The sequence below is a fragment of the Ranitomeya variabilis genome, chromosome 5 (genome assembly GCF_051348905.1).
Source record: "Ranitomeya variabilis isolate aRanVar5 chromosome 5, aRanVar5.hap1, whole genome shotgun sequence".
NCBI classification, from domain to species: domain Eukaryota; kingdom Metazoa; phylum Chordata; class Amphibia; order Anura; family Dendrobatidae; genus Ranitomeya; species Ranitomeya variabilis.
In genome coordinates, this window is record NC_135236.1 from 149,487,710 (window position 1) to 149,499,993 (window position 12,284).

The window sequence follows — 12,284 nt, forward strand, 5'->3', positions numbered from 1 at the left end:
CATCCCTAACCTTTCCACGGTCTTCACCCCAACCCTAATGCACCTCTTCAACCTCTCACTCACAACAGGTGTCTTCCCCTCATCCTTCAAGCATGCCAAGATCACACCCATCCTCAAAAAGCCCTCCCTCGACCCATCCTCTGTGTCTAGCTATCGCCCGATATCTCTTCTCCCTTATGCCTCCAAATTACTGGAGCAACATGTCCATCTTGAACTGTCTTCCCACCTCTCCTCCTGCTCCCTCTTTGATCAGTTACAATCTGGCTTCAGACCCCATCACTCAACTGAAACTGCCCTAACTAAAGTCACCAATGACCTACTAACTGCAGGGAGCAAGCAACACTACTCTGTCCTCCTTCTCCTGGACCTGTCTTCTGCCTTCGACACTGTGGACCACTCACTTCTGCTGCCGATACTCTCAGCTCTTGGCATCACAGACTTGGCACTATCCTGGATCTCGTCATATCTGACAGACTGAACATTCAGTGTCTCCCTCCCCCACACCACCTCCTCACTTCGCCCCTTGTCAGTCAGTGTTACTCATGGCTCAGTTCTAGGACCCCTACTCTTCTCCATCTACACCTTCGGCCTTGGACAGCTCATAGAATCCCACGGTATGCAGTACCATCTCTATGCCGATGACACGCAGATCTACCTATTCGGACCTGACCGCACCTCCTTACTTACCAAAATCCCGCACTGTCTGTCTACTATTTCAGCCTTCTTTTCTGCTCGTTTTCTAAAGCTGAACATGGAAAAAACAGAATTCATCATCTTCCCCCATCTCACTCTACCCCTCCACCAGACCTATCCATCAATGTCAATGGCTGCTCACTTTCCCCAGTCCCACACGTCTGGTGCCTTGGGGTGATCCTCGACTCTGCCCTCTCTTTCAAGCCACATATCCAAGCCATTGCCTCCTCCTGTCATCTCAAACTCAAAAATATTTCCCGGATCCACGCATTCCTTGACCGCAACACCACAAAAACACTAGTGCATGCCTTTATCATCTCCCGCCTTGACTACTGCAACTCCTACTCTCTGGCCTTCCCTCTAGCACTCTGGCACCACTCCAATCCATCCTACACTCTGCTGCCCGACTAATCTACCTGTCTCCTCGCTATTCCCCAGCCTCTCCCCTATGCCAAGCTCTTCACTGGCTTCCTATCCCCCAGAGACTCAGTTCAAAACCCTCATGACATACAAAGCCATCCACAACCTGTCTCCTCCATACATCTGTGACATGGTCTCTAGTGTGACATGTACCTACCTACACGCAACCTCCGATCCACTCAAGACCTCCTTCTCTACTCCCCTCTCATCTCTTCTTCCCACAACCGCATCCAAGACTTCTCCCGTGCTTCCCCCATACTCTGGAACTCTCTACCCCAACACATCAGACTCTCACCTACCATAGAAACCTTCAAAAAGATCCTGAAGACTCACCTCTTCCGACAAGCCTACAGCCTGCAGTGATCCACAACCTACTGAACCGCCGCACAACCAGCTCTACCCTCTCCTATTGTATCCTCACCCATCCCCTGCAGACTGTGAGCCCTCATGGGCAGGGTCCTCCCTCCTTACGTACCTGTGTGCCTTGTTTTTTGCTCATGTTTAATGTATGTCTATATTTGCCCCGTATTCGCATGTAATGCACCATGGAATAAATGGTGCTATAAAAATGTATAATAATAATAATAACATGCAGTATACAACCAGTACTTCCTAGAAATTTCTGCAGCTCCTTTAAAGTTGCTGATGGTCTCTTGGAACTGTCCTGGACCTATTTTCTTCTGGTGTTTTCATCAAGTTTTGAGGGATTTCCAGTTGCAAGTAAGGTCATGTTGTGTCAAATTTAACTCACTTCTTCACAGTGTTCTATAGTATATCTAATGCCTTGGAATTTTTACTGCATTATTTTCCTGACTGATAACTTTCAACAACGAGATCCCTTTGTTGTATTGTAAGCTGTTTACAGACCATGGCTTTCGCAGTAAAATACATACTAAAAAAATGCCTGGAAAATCCTACTAGAAGCTAAACTTTATATGGGGATTAATCATAATCACTGTAAACAGTGGTAGTTTGGACTATTATGTAACAACAGTATAAATGTGATTGGCCAATTCTGAACACAACCAAATCCTCAATTCTAAGACGGTGTGCACACGTATTCAAACACATTATTTTAGTTTTGTTATTTTTCTACTCAAAGATATGAGCTTGTTTTCCAATGGTTTCGTACACATTATGGGTTACAATAAGGGTGGAAAAAGTTCTGAAATGATTCTTCTTGGTATGTTTTTTTTTTTACATGAGAAAAACCTGGCATTTTTACAGGGGTGTGTAGACTTTTTATATCCACTGTATATGTAAGATTACCAATCACCCATCTGGAGCTGCACTTTTTATTTAATAGACCAGTGGGCAGACCTAGACTTTTTGAAATTTTTCTAAATATAAGTTACTGTCAAAAGTGTTCAAAAGTAACCCTACTGCCCCCCTGAAAGGGTTAGACTTTATAGGAAAGTCGGGCCTGAACATCTGGGTAGTGGGATTCCGAAGTGCAGAATAGGATTACACAATTCTCCGAGGCCCTTTGGAAGCAAAGGGAGAGGCTGCAGAATATTGTGAATTCCCTCTTTGCAAGCCAAGATTCCACAACCCTTCTGATTTTCTGAATTCTGATTTTACACAGATCGGAAATGACTAGATTATGCACAAAATACGGCCCAATTCATACTAGCACCACCAAATAAAGTATGGGCTATACTTTGTGGTAGCTTTATTACTTCCTGATACAGTCTATAAATTGGCACATATCAGACTTCCACGTGACTTTCTGGACCTCTGCGCATAGTGATGATATCTGTGCTACCCTGACTGGGCTTGTATAAGCATTACTAGGAAAACACATCAGCCCATGGACGTCGAACACAAACAGTAAGTGACGCTAACCTGGGGTTCTGATTCCTCGCCTTCTGGTTCCTTAAAGAGGTCTGCTGCTCCAAACTTAAGAATAGCAGCTAACTCCTCCTTGTTAAATGGGTTGGCGCTAGAACAAAGAACCACTGTCATTTGATGGCGAATACATAGATGGCTACCACACGCAGAAAGAGAACACAGAATGCCGACCAGATCTCACTAGCTTGGGGTGTACTTACTTTGAACTTCCAGAGTTATTTTCCAGTACAGTCCGACCAGTGGTGTCCATACGTTGGATTACAAGGTGGTCAAGAACCATCTTTTTTTTTGCTCTTTCTATGATTTCTTCTTCTACTGTTCCCTTTGTTACAAGGCGGTAAATATTCACCTGTACAGTAAAAGAATTAGATATTGTTAGTGCCTATAGGAACAGCTAAGTGACATTAAAACAGATCTAAACCCACTAGTGAAACACTGCACTTATGTCATAAGAGAACTACATGCATAATAGCCCTATACTGGGCATGGAAACAATTGGCAAACGCTGGGGTCCTCATGTAGACGTCAGTTTTTCATGTATAAAACAAGTACCCATTAAAGTTTATGGGGCATGTTCACACATCTGCATTTTGGAAATTAAATAATAATAATAATAATTTTATTTATATAGCAACAACATATTCCGCAGCGCTTTACAACTTATAGAGGGGACTTGTACAGACAATAGACATTACAGCATAACAGAAATCACAGTTCAAACAGATACCAGGAGGAATAAGGGCCCTGCTCGCAAGCTTACAACCTATGAGGAAAAGGGGAGACACGAGAGGTGGATGGTAACAATTGCTTTAGTTATTTGGACCAGCCATAGTGTAAGGCTCGGGTGTTCATGTAAAGCTGCATGAACCAGTTAACTGCCTAAGTATGTAGCAGTACAGACATAGAGGGCTATTAACTGCATAAAGTGTATGAGAACATGATGCGAGGAACCTGATTAAATATCTACAAACAAATGGAAAACAGAGATATGTCCGTTTTCAATCCTATTGGCAGATCAAACTTGTCTGTTCAAGTGAATTTATCCATGAAAAAATAGCATGTCATCCGACCACTGAATTATTTTTACTATTTATTGCGTAGAACAGTGGATTTTTTTTGGACCCCCAAAAAAACTAATTCCATACTGATGTTAAAAATGTATGTAGAGACCAAAAATGGATACAGAGCCAATAAAGAACACTAATGAAAAGTGGACCGTTTTTTCTGGTACACAAAAACCCACATGTGAATTAGACCCTATTCTCTCTTAGCTAGCCTAATCCATGTGGGATGGCTGTCCGCCCCACACGTCTCGCACACTGCACCAGCCGCTGTACAGGCCTAGGTGGCTAGGGACACTGGAAAGTACAGCAATCTATTGAGGATAGGCAGCTGTATACTGTGATACCATACATCAGAACAACTATGATCCGAATATTCTGCAGGCAGTCTACAGTTCCCCAATCACTCAACGCGCACACAAGGATAAATGGGATGTACCAGTCATTATTATTCAGCCACAATCTGATCATTGGGATCTACGATTAGAGGTCCTGAGTAGTGATGAGCGAGCGTGCTAATAGAGCGTCTTCAGCGTGCTCTAATACTATGTTCGAGTCCCCGCGGCTGCTCATTTCGCGGATGTTCGACAGGCACAACACATGCAGGGGTTGGCTAACAAACAGGTAATCCCTGCGTGTGTTGTGGCTGTTGAACATCCGCGAAACATGCAGCCGCAGAGACTCGAAATTAGCATTAGACCACGCTGAAGACACTCTATTAGCACACGATCGTGGTTGGATAACACTATATCCGAGCACTCTCGCTCATCACTAGTGCAGGGTGAATAATAGTGCCTTATCTTACAGGGAGTCTGTCGGCACATAATGGCTATTCACATCAAACACAGCACATAGTAGGGGAGATAAGCCTAATAACAAGTCTAAGTCCAAAGCTGTATTTGGCAGGAATCGTCCTTTATTCAAATATGCTAATGAGGCGCTTGATGCACTCTGGGTGTGGCTGAACAGTTCAGTGAATCTTCCCACCTGCATGTTAAAGATGTATCTTCGCCCTTGTTGTCCTTGATTGACAGCTCTAGATTTACAGCTGTCAGAGTAGTAGAGATAGATAAAACAAGTAGGTGAAAGGCGCACCAAACTTCTTGGCAACACCCCAAGCGCATAGATCACCTCATTAGCATATCTGAACAACAAACGATGTTTGGCAAACACAATAATGAACTTGGACACTAAAGGTACAGGTTTTACTAGGGCTATGTCCTTTATAAAGCTCAGTGCTTGGTTTGAACAGTCTTTTTGTGCTGACAGGCGCCCTTTAAAATGATGCAGATTTATAGGCAGGATGTCATAAAGAAAAGTTTCAGTAAAACTTGCATTTTATTCCTTAAATTCCCTGCTGTTTGTATGCATGAGTCCAGTGAGGGGTCCTATTAGTGACTGACCGTCTGCCCTGTATGACTGTGCATGCAGACATAGCTGTCAATCATGGAATAGGACCGCCCACTAACCTGATTCATACAAACATCAGGTATTACAATGAATAAAAGACAAGTTACATATATCTAATATATAAAGCTGAATGTGTGTATGTCCGGGATTGGCATCTGAACCGTCGCAGGTACAGCCACAAAATTTTGCACAGTCACACGTCTGGACCCCGAGAGCGTCATAGGCTATGTTGTGAGGTGAAATTTTAACCCCGCGCTTTCCAATTCACCAAACAATTTTGCCCCTATCTACATAATGGGGAAAAAATGAAAGGAAAAGTGTTGGAGGCAAATTAACAGCTGCCAGATGTGAACAAGGGGGACTTAAAGAATGAGAGCGATGGCGCCAAAGAGTATATACTGTACAGTTGCTAAGGTGGGGCCCCGACATGGGATAATCACCACACCACCACGGGGATATGAACACACACACAAAATGCGCCACACACTACCACGTGCTCGAACACATATACCACCCTCAGCGCACATTTCACCACACATACACCAACCTCGCCACATAAAAGTTGAAACACAAAAGTCGCCGCTCAAAACTCGCCACGCGCAAAACTCTCCACATGCAAAACTCGCCACACGTGCAAAACTCACCTCATGGAAAACTCGCCGCACGCAAAACTTGCACACGCGGAAAAATTGCCACATGCACAAAAGTTGCAACACATGCAAAAGTTGCCTCACACAAAACTTGCACATACTCAAAAGGCACCACACATAAAACTCGCCACGCGCAAAACTCGCCATGCGCAAAACTTGCTGCACACAACTTGCTACACTAACCTGTCACATGCAACTTGACACACAAAAAGTTGCTACACGCATGTCGCCACACAAAACTCATCTCACAAAAGTCCCTACATGCATGTCGCCACACGCAACTCAACACACACAACTTGACACACGAAACTCGTCCTAAAACACACACAAGTCTGGTATTATCCTTCAAAAATAAAAATCTGATTAATAAGCAGACAAACTACAAGAGCAACAAATGTACCATATAGGAATCCGGCAGCTGTCAGTCACATGACCAGTCTATTATGTGTATGTGTGAGCTAATATATACTGCCAGGGGGTGGGCTTACTGTTGGCTGGGGATTTATCAGGCTGCCAATTTAGCTTACAAATACTGAGGTAAAAATACTGACCAAATAACGTGTGAACGAGGTCTAATACAGGAGGAGATGACATACAGATATATACTATATACAGGAGGAGATGACACACAGGTATATACTATATACAGGAGGAGATGACACACAGATATATACTATATACAGGAGGAGATGACACACAGATATATAATATATACAGGAGAGATGATACACAGGTATATACTATATAGAGGAGGAGATGACATACAGGTACATACTACATACAGGAGGAGATGACATACAGGTATATACTATATACAGGAGGAGATGACACACAGGTATATACTATATACAGGAGCAGATTACCTACAGGTACAGTGGGGCAAAAAAGTATTTAGTCAGTCAGCAATAGTGCAAGTTCCACCACTTAAAAAGATGAGAGGCGTCTGTAATTTACATCATAGGTAGACCTCAACTATGGGAGACAAACTGAGAAAACAAAATCCAGAAAATCACATTGTCTGTTTTTTTATCATTTTATTTGCATATTCTGGTGGAAAATAAGTATTTGGTCAGAAACAAAATTTCATCTCAATACTTTGTAATATATCCTTTGTTGGCAATGACAGAGGTCAAACGTTTTCTGTAAGTCTTCACAAGGTTGCCACACACTGTTGTTGGTATGTTGGCCCATTCCTCCATGCAGATCTCCTCTAGAGCAGTGGTGTTTTTGGCTTTTCGCTTGGCAACACGGACTTTCAACTCCCTCCAAAGGTTTTCTATAGGGTTGAGATCTGGAGACTGGCTAGGCCACTCCAGGACCTTGAAATGCTTCTTACGAAGCCACTCCTTCGTTGCCCTGGCGGTGTGCTTTGGATCATTGTCATGTTGAAAGACCCAGCCACGTTTCATCTTCAATGCCCTTGCTGATGGAAGGAGGTTTGCACTCAAAATCTCACGATACATGGCCCCTTTCATTCTTTCATGTACCCGGATCAGTCGTCCTGGCCCCTTTGCAGAGAAACAGCCCCAAAGCATGATGTTTCCACCACCATGCTTTACAGTAGGTATGGTGTTTGATGGATGCAACTCAGTATTCTTTTTCCTCCAAACACGACAAGTTGTGTTTCTACCAAACAGTTCCAGTTTGGTTTCATCAGACCATAGGACATTCTCCAAAAACTCCTCTGGATCATCCAAATGCTCTCTAGCAAACTTCAGACGGGCCCGGACATGTACTGGCTTAAGCAGTGGGACACGTCTGGCACTGCAGGATCTGAGTCCATGGTGGCGTAGTGTGTTACTTATGGTAGGCCTTGTTACATTGGTCCCAGCTCTCTGCAGTTCATTCACTAGGTCCCCCCGCGTGGTTCTGGGATTTTTGCTCACCGTTCTTGTGATCATTCTGACCCCACGGGGTGGGATTTTGCGTGGAGCCCCAGATCGAGGGAGATTATCAGTGGTCTTGAATGTCTTCCATTTTCTAATTATTGCTCCCACTGTTGATTTCTTCACTCCAAGCTGGTTGGCTATTGCAGATTCAGTCTTCCCAGCCTGGTGCAGGGCTACAATTTTGTTTCTGGTGTCATTTGACAGCTCTTTGGTCTTCACCATAGTGGAGTTTGGAGTCAGACTGTTTGAGGGTGTGCACAGGTGTCTTTTTATACTGATAACAAGTTTAAACAGGTGCCATTACTACAGGTAATGAGTGGAGGAAAGAGGAGACTCTTAAAGAAGAAGTTACAGGTCTGTGAGAGCCAGAAATCTTGATTGTTTGTTTCTGACCAAATACTTATTTTCCACCAGAATATGCAAATAAAATGATAAAAAAACAGACAATGTGATTTTCTAATTTTGCCACAAAAAACTGGGAAAACTTATTGACTCGAGTATAAGCCTAGGGTGGAAAATGCAGCAGGTACCGGTGAATTTCAAAATTAAAAATAGATACTCCATACCGTTCATTATGGCCCCATAGATGCTCCACATAAAGCTGTGCCACATATAATGCTCTGCACCGTTCATTATGGCCCCATAGATGCTCCACATAAAGCTGTGCCATATATACAATGCTCTGCACCATTGCCCCATAGATACTCCACATAAAGCTGTGCCATATATACAATGCTCTGCACCGTTGCCCCATAGCTGTGCCATATATATAATGCTCTGCACCGTTGCCCCATAGCTGTGCCATATATATAATGCTCTGCACCGTTGCCCCATAGCTGTGCCATATAGTGCTCTGCACCGTTGCCCCATAGCTGTGCCATATATATAATGCTCTGCACCGTTGCCCCATAGCTGTGCCATATAGTGCTCTGCACCATTGCCCCATAGCTGTGCCATATAGTGCTCTGCACCATTGCCCCATAGCTGTGCCATATAGTGCTCTGCACCATTGCCCCATAGCTGTGTGTCATGATTCCCCAATGGCATGGGAACATCAGAAACACAAAATAACAGACTAGCCCTCGGGTGATGGAAACTCAAGCTGACCGTGACCTAAATCTACCACACAACTAACAGTAGCCAGGAAGCATTCCTACGGCTGCCTAGATGCCATGCGCCAGCCAGAGAACTAACTACGCCTAGAAGAGGAAGGAACAGACCTGGCTTACCTCTAGTGAAATTCCCCAAAGATGATAGTAGCCCCCACATATATTAACGGTGAGTTCAGAGGAAAAGACATACACAGTATGAAGGTAGATTTAGCAAAGCGAGGTCCACTTACTAGATAGAGGAAGGATACAAAAGAGGACTTCACGGTCAGCTGAAAAACCCTTTCAAAAACCCATCCTGAAATTACTTTAAGACTCCTGTGTCAACTCATGACACAGGAGTGGCAATTTCAGTCCACAAGAGCTTCCAGTAACAGGAAATGACAAACTGTAAACTGGACAAAAAATACAAAACAAAAGGACAAGAGTCCACTTAGCTGATCAGCAGACTGGTAGCAGGAACATGCAACTGAAAGACTCAGGTAACAATGATGACCGGCAAGGAAGTGACTGGAGAGCAAGGCTAAATAGGGAACTCCCAAAACTGATGGAAGCAGGTGAGCTGAGGCAGAAAAGAACACACAAGTCTCCAGTACCACCAGCCACCACTAGGGGAGCCCAAAAAGCGGATCACAACAGTACCCCCCCCTTAAGGAGGGGGCACCGAACCCTCACAAAAACCGCCAGGGCGACCTGGATGAGCCCTATGAAAGGCACGAACCAAATCCGAGGCATGAACATCAGAGGCAGTTACCCAAGAATTATCTTCCTGACCATAGCCCTTCCATTTAACCAGATACTGGAGTCTCCGCCTGGAAATACGGGAGTCCAAGATCTTCTCTATAACGTACTCCAATTCACCCTCAACCAGCACAGGAGCAGGAGGTTCAGCAGAAGGAACCACCGGCACCTCGTATCTCCGCAACAACGACCGATGGAACACATTATGGATAGCGAAAGATGCCGGGAGGACCAAACGAAAGGAAACAGGGTTAATAATCTCCAAAATCCTATAGGGACCGATGAACCGAGGCTTAAATTTAGGAGAAGAAACCCTCATTGGGACAAAACGGGAAGACAACCACACCAAGTCCCCAACACGAAGGCGAGGACCAACCCGACGCTGGCGGTTAGCAAACCGCTGAGTCCTCTCCTGGGACAAATTCAAATTGTCCACCACTTGTTCCCAAATCCGATACAACCGATCCACCACAGCATCTACTCCAGGACAATTCGAAGACTCCGCCTGACCAGAAGAAAAACGGGGATGAAACCCCGAATTGCAAAAGAAAGGGGAAACCAAAGTGGCCGAACTAGCCCGATTATTAAGAGCAAACTCCGCCAACGGCAAAAAGGCAACCCAATCATCCTGATCCGCAGACACAAAACACCTCAAATACGTCTCCAAAGTCTGATTAGTTCGCTCCGTCTGGCCATTAGTCTGAGGATGGAAGGCAGACGAAAAAGACAAATCAATGCCCAACCTGGCACAGAATGCCCGCCAAAATCTAGAAACGAACTGGGTACCCCTATCAGAAACGATATTTTCAGGAATACCATGCAAGCGATCCACATTTTGAAAAAACAAAGGAACCAACTCAGACGAGGAAGGCAACTTCGGCAATGGCACCAAATGAACCATCTTAGAAAAACGGTCACACACCACCCAGATAACAGACATCCTCTGAGAGACAGGAAGATCAAAAATAAAGTCCATCGAGATGTGCGTCCAAGGCCTCTTCGGAATAGGCAAGGGCAACAACAACCCGCTAGCCGTAGAACAACAAGGCTTGGCCCGAGCACACACATCACAAGACTGCACAAAAACACGCACATCTTGAGACAGAGATGGCCACCAGAAGGATCTAGCCACCAAATCCCTGGTACCAAAAATTCCAGGATGACCCGCCAGCGTAGAAGAATGAACCTCCGAGATGACTCTACTGGTCCAATCATCAGGAACAAACAGTCTACCAGGTGGACAGCGATCAGGTCTATCCGCCTGAAACTCTTGCAAAGCACGTCGCAGATCTGGGGAAATAGCGGATAATATCACCCCATCCTTAAGGATACCTGTAGGTTCCGAATCACCAGGGGAATCAGGCTCAAAACTCCTAGCAAGGGCATCTGCCTTCACATTCTTAGAACCTGGTAGATATGAGACCACAAAATTAAACCGAGAGAAAAACAACGACCAGCGCGCCTGTCTAGGATTCAGGCGCCTGGCAGACTCAAGATAAATCAGATTCTTGTGATCAGTCAAAACCACCACCTGATGTCTAGCACCCTCAAGCCAATGACGCCACTCCTCAAATGCCCACTTCATGGCCAAAAGCTCCCGATTACCGACATCATAATTTCTTTCGGCGGCAGAAAATTTTCGAGAAAAGAACGCACAAGGTCTCATCACTGAGCAATCGGAACTTTTCTGCGACAAAACCGCCCCCGCTCGGATCTCGGAAGCATCGACCTCAACCTGAAAGGGGAGAGAGACATCAGGCTGGCGCAACACAGGGGCAGACGAAAAGCGGCGCTTAAGTTCCCGAAAGGCCTCCACAGCGGCAGAGGACCAATTGGCAACATCAGCACCCTTCTTAGTCAAATCCGTAAGAGGCTTAGCAACACCAGAAAAACCAGTTATAAATCGACGATAAAAATTAGCAAAGCCCAAGAACTTCTGAAGACCCTTTAGAGAAGTAGGCTGCGTCCAGTCACAAATAGCCCGAACCTTGACAGGGTCCATCTCAACAGAAGAAGGGGAAAAAATGTACCCCAAAAAGGAAATCTTTTGAACCCCAAAAACACACTTAGAACCCTTTACACACAGAGAATTCTCCCGCAAGACCTGAAAAACCCTCCTGACCTGCTGAACATGAGACTCCCAGTCCTCAGAAAAAATCAAAATATCGTCCAAATACACAATCATAAATTTATCCAGATATTCACGGAAAATATCATGCATAAAGGACTGAAAAACTGAAGGTGCATTAGAAAGGCCGAAAGGCATTACTAAATACTCAAAGTGGCCCTCAGGCGTATTAAATGCGGTTTTCCACTCATCCCCTTGCTTAATTCGCACCAAATTATACGCCCCACGGAGATCAATCTTGGAGAACCACTTAGCCCCCCAAATCAGTAAGCAGCGGCAACGGATACTGATATTTGACAGTAATTTTATTCAGGAGTCGATAATCAATACAA

At 44.7% G+C, this 12,284-nt stretch overlaps 1 protein-coding gene across 2 annotated transcripts in view; it reads right to left on the bottom strand.

The window, feature by feature from the left end:
- CHD2 (chromodomain helicase DNA binding protein 2) overlaps nt 1-12,284 on the bottom strand; it is a 128,183-nt gene that overhangs the window by 46,542 nt on the left and 69,357 nt on the right. For both annotated transcript variants that reach the window (XM_077263423.1, XM_077263422.1), the window contains exons 22-23: nt 3,165-3,313; nt 2,959-3,055 (exon numbers count right to left, since the gene is read on the bottom strand). In XM_077263423.1, coding sequence (XP_077119538.1) covers nt 2,959-3,055; nt 3,165-3,313 — 246 coding nt within the window. The remainder of the gene's footprint in view (nt 1-2,958; nt 3,056-3,164; nt 3,314-12,284) is intronic.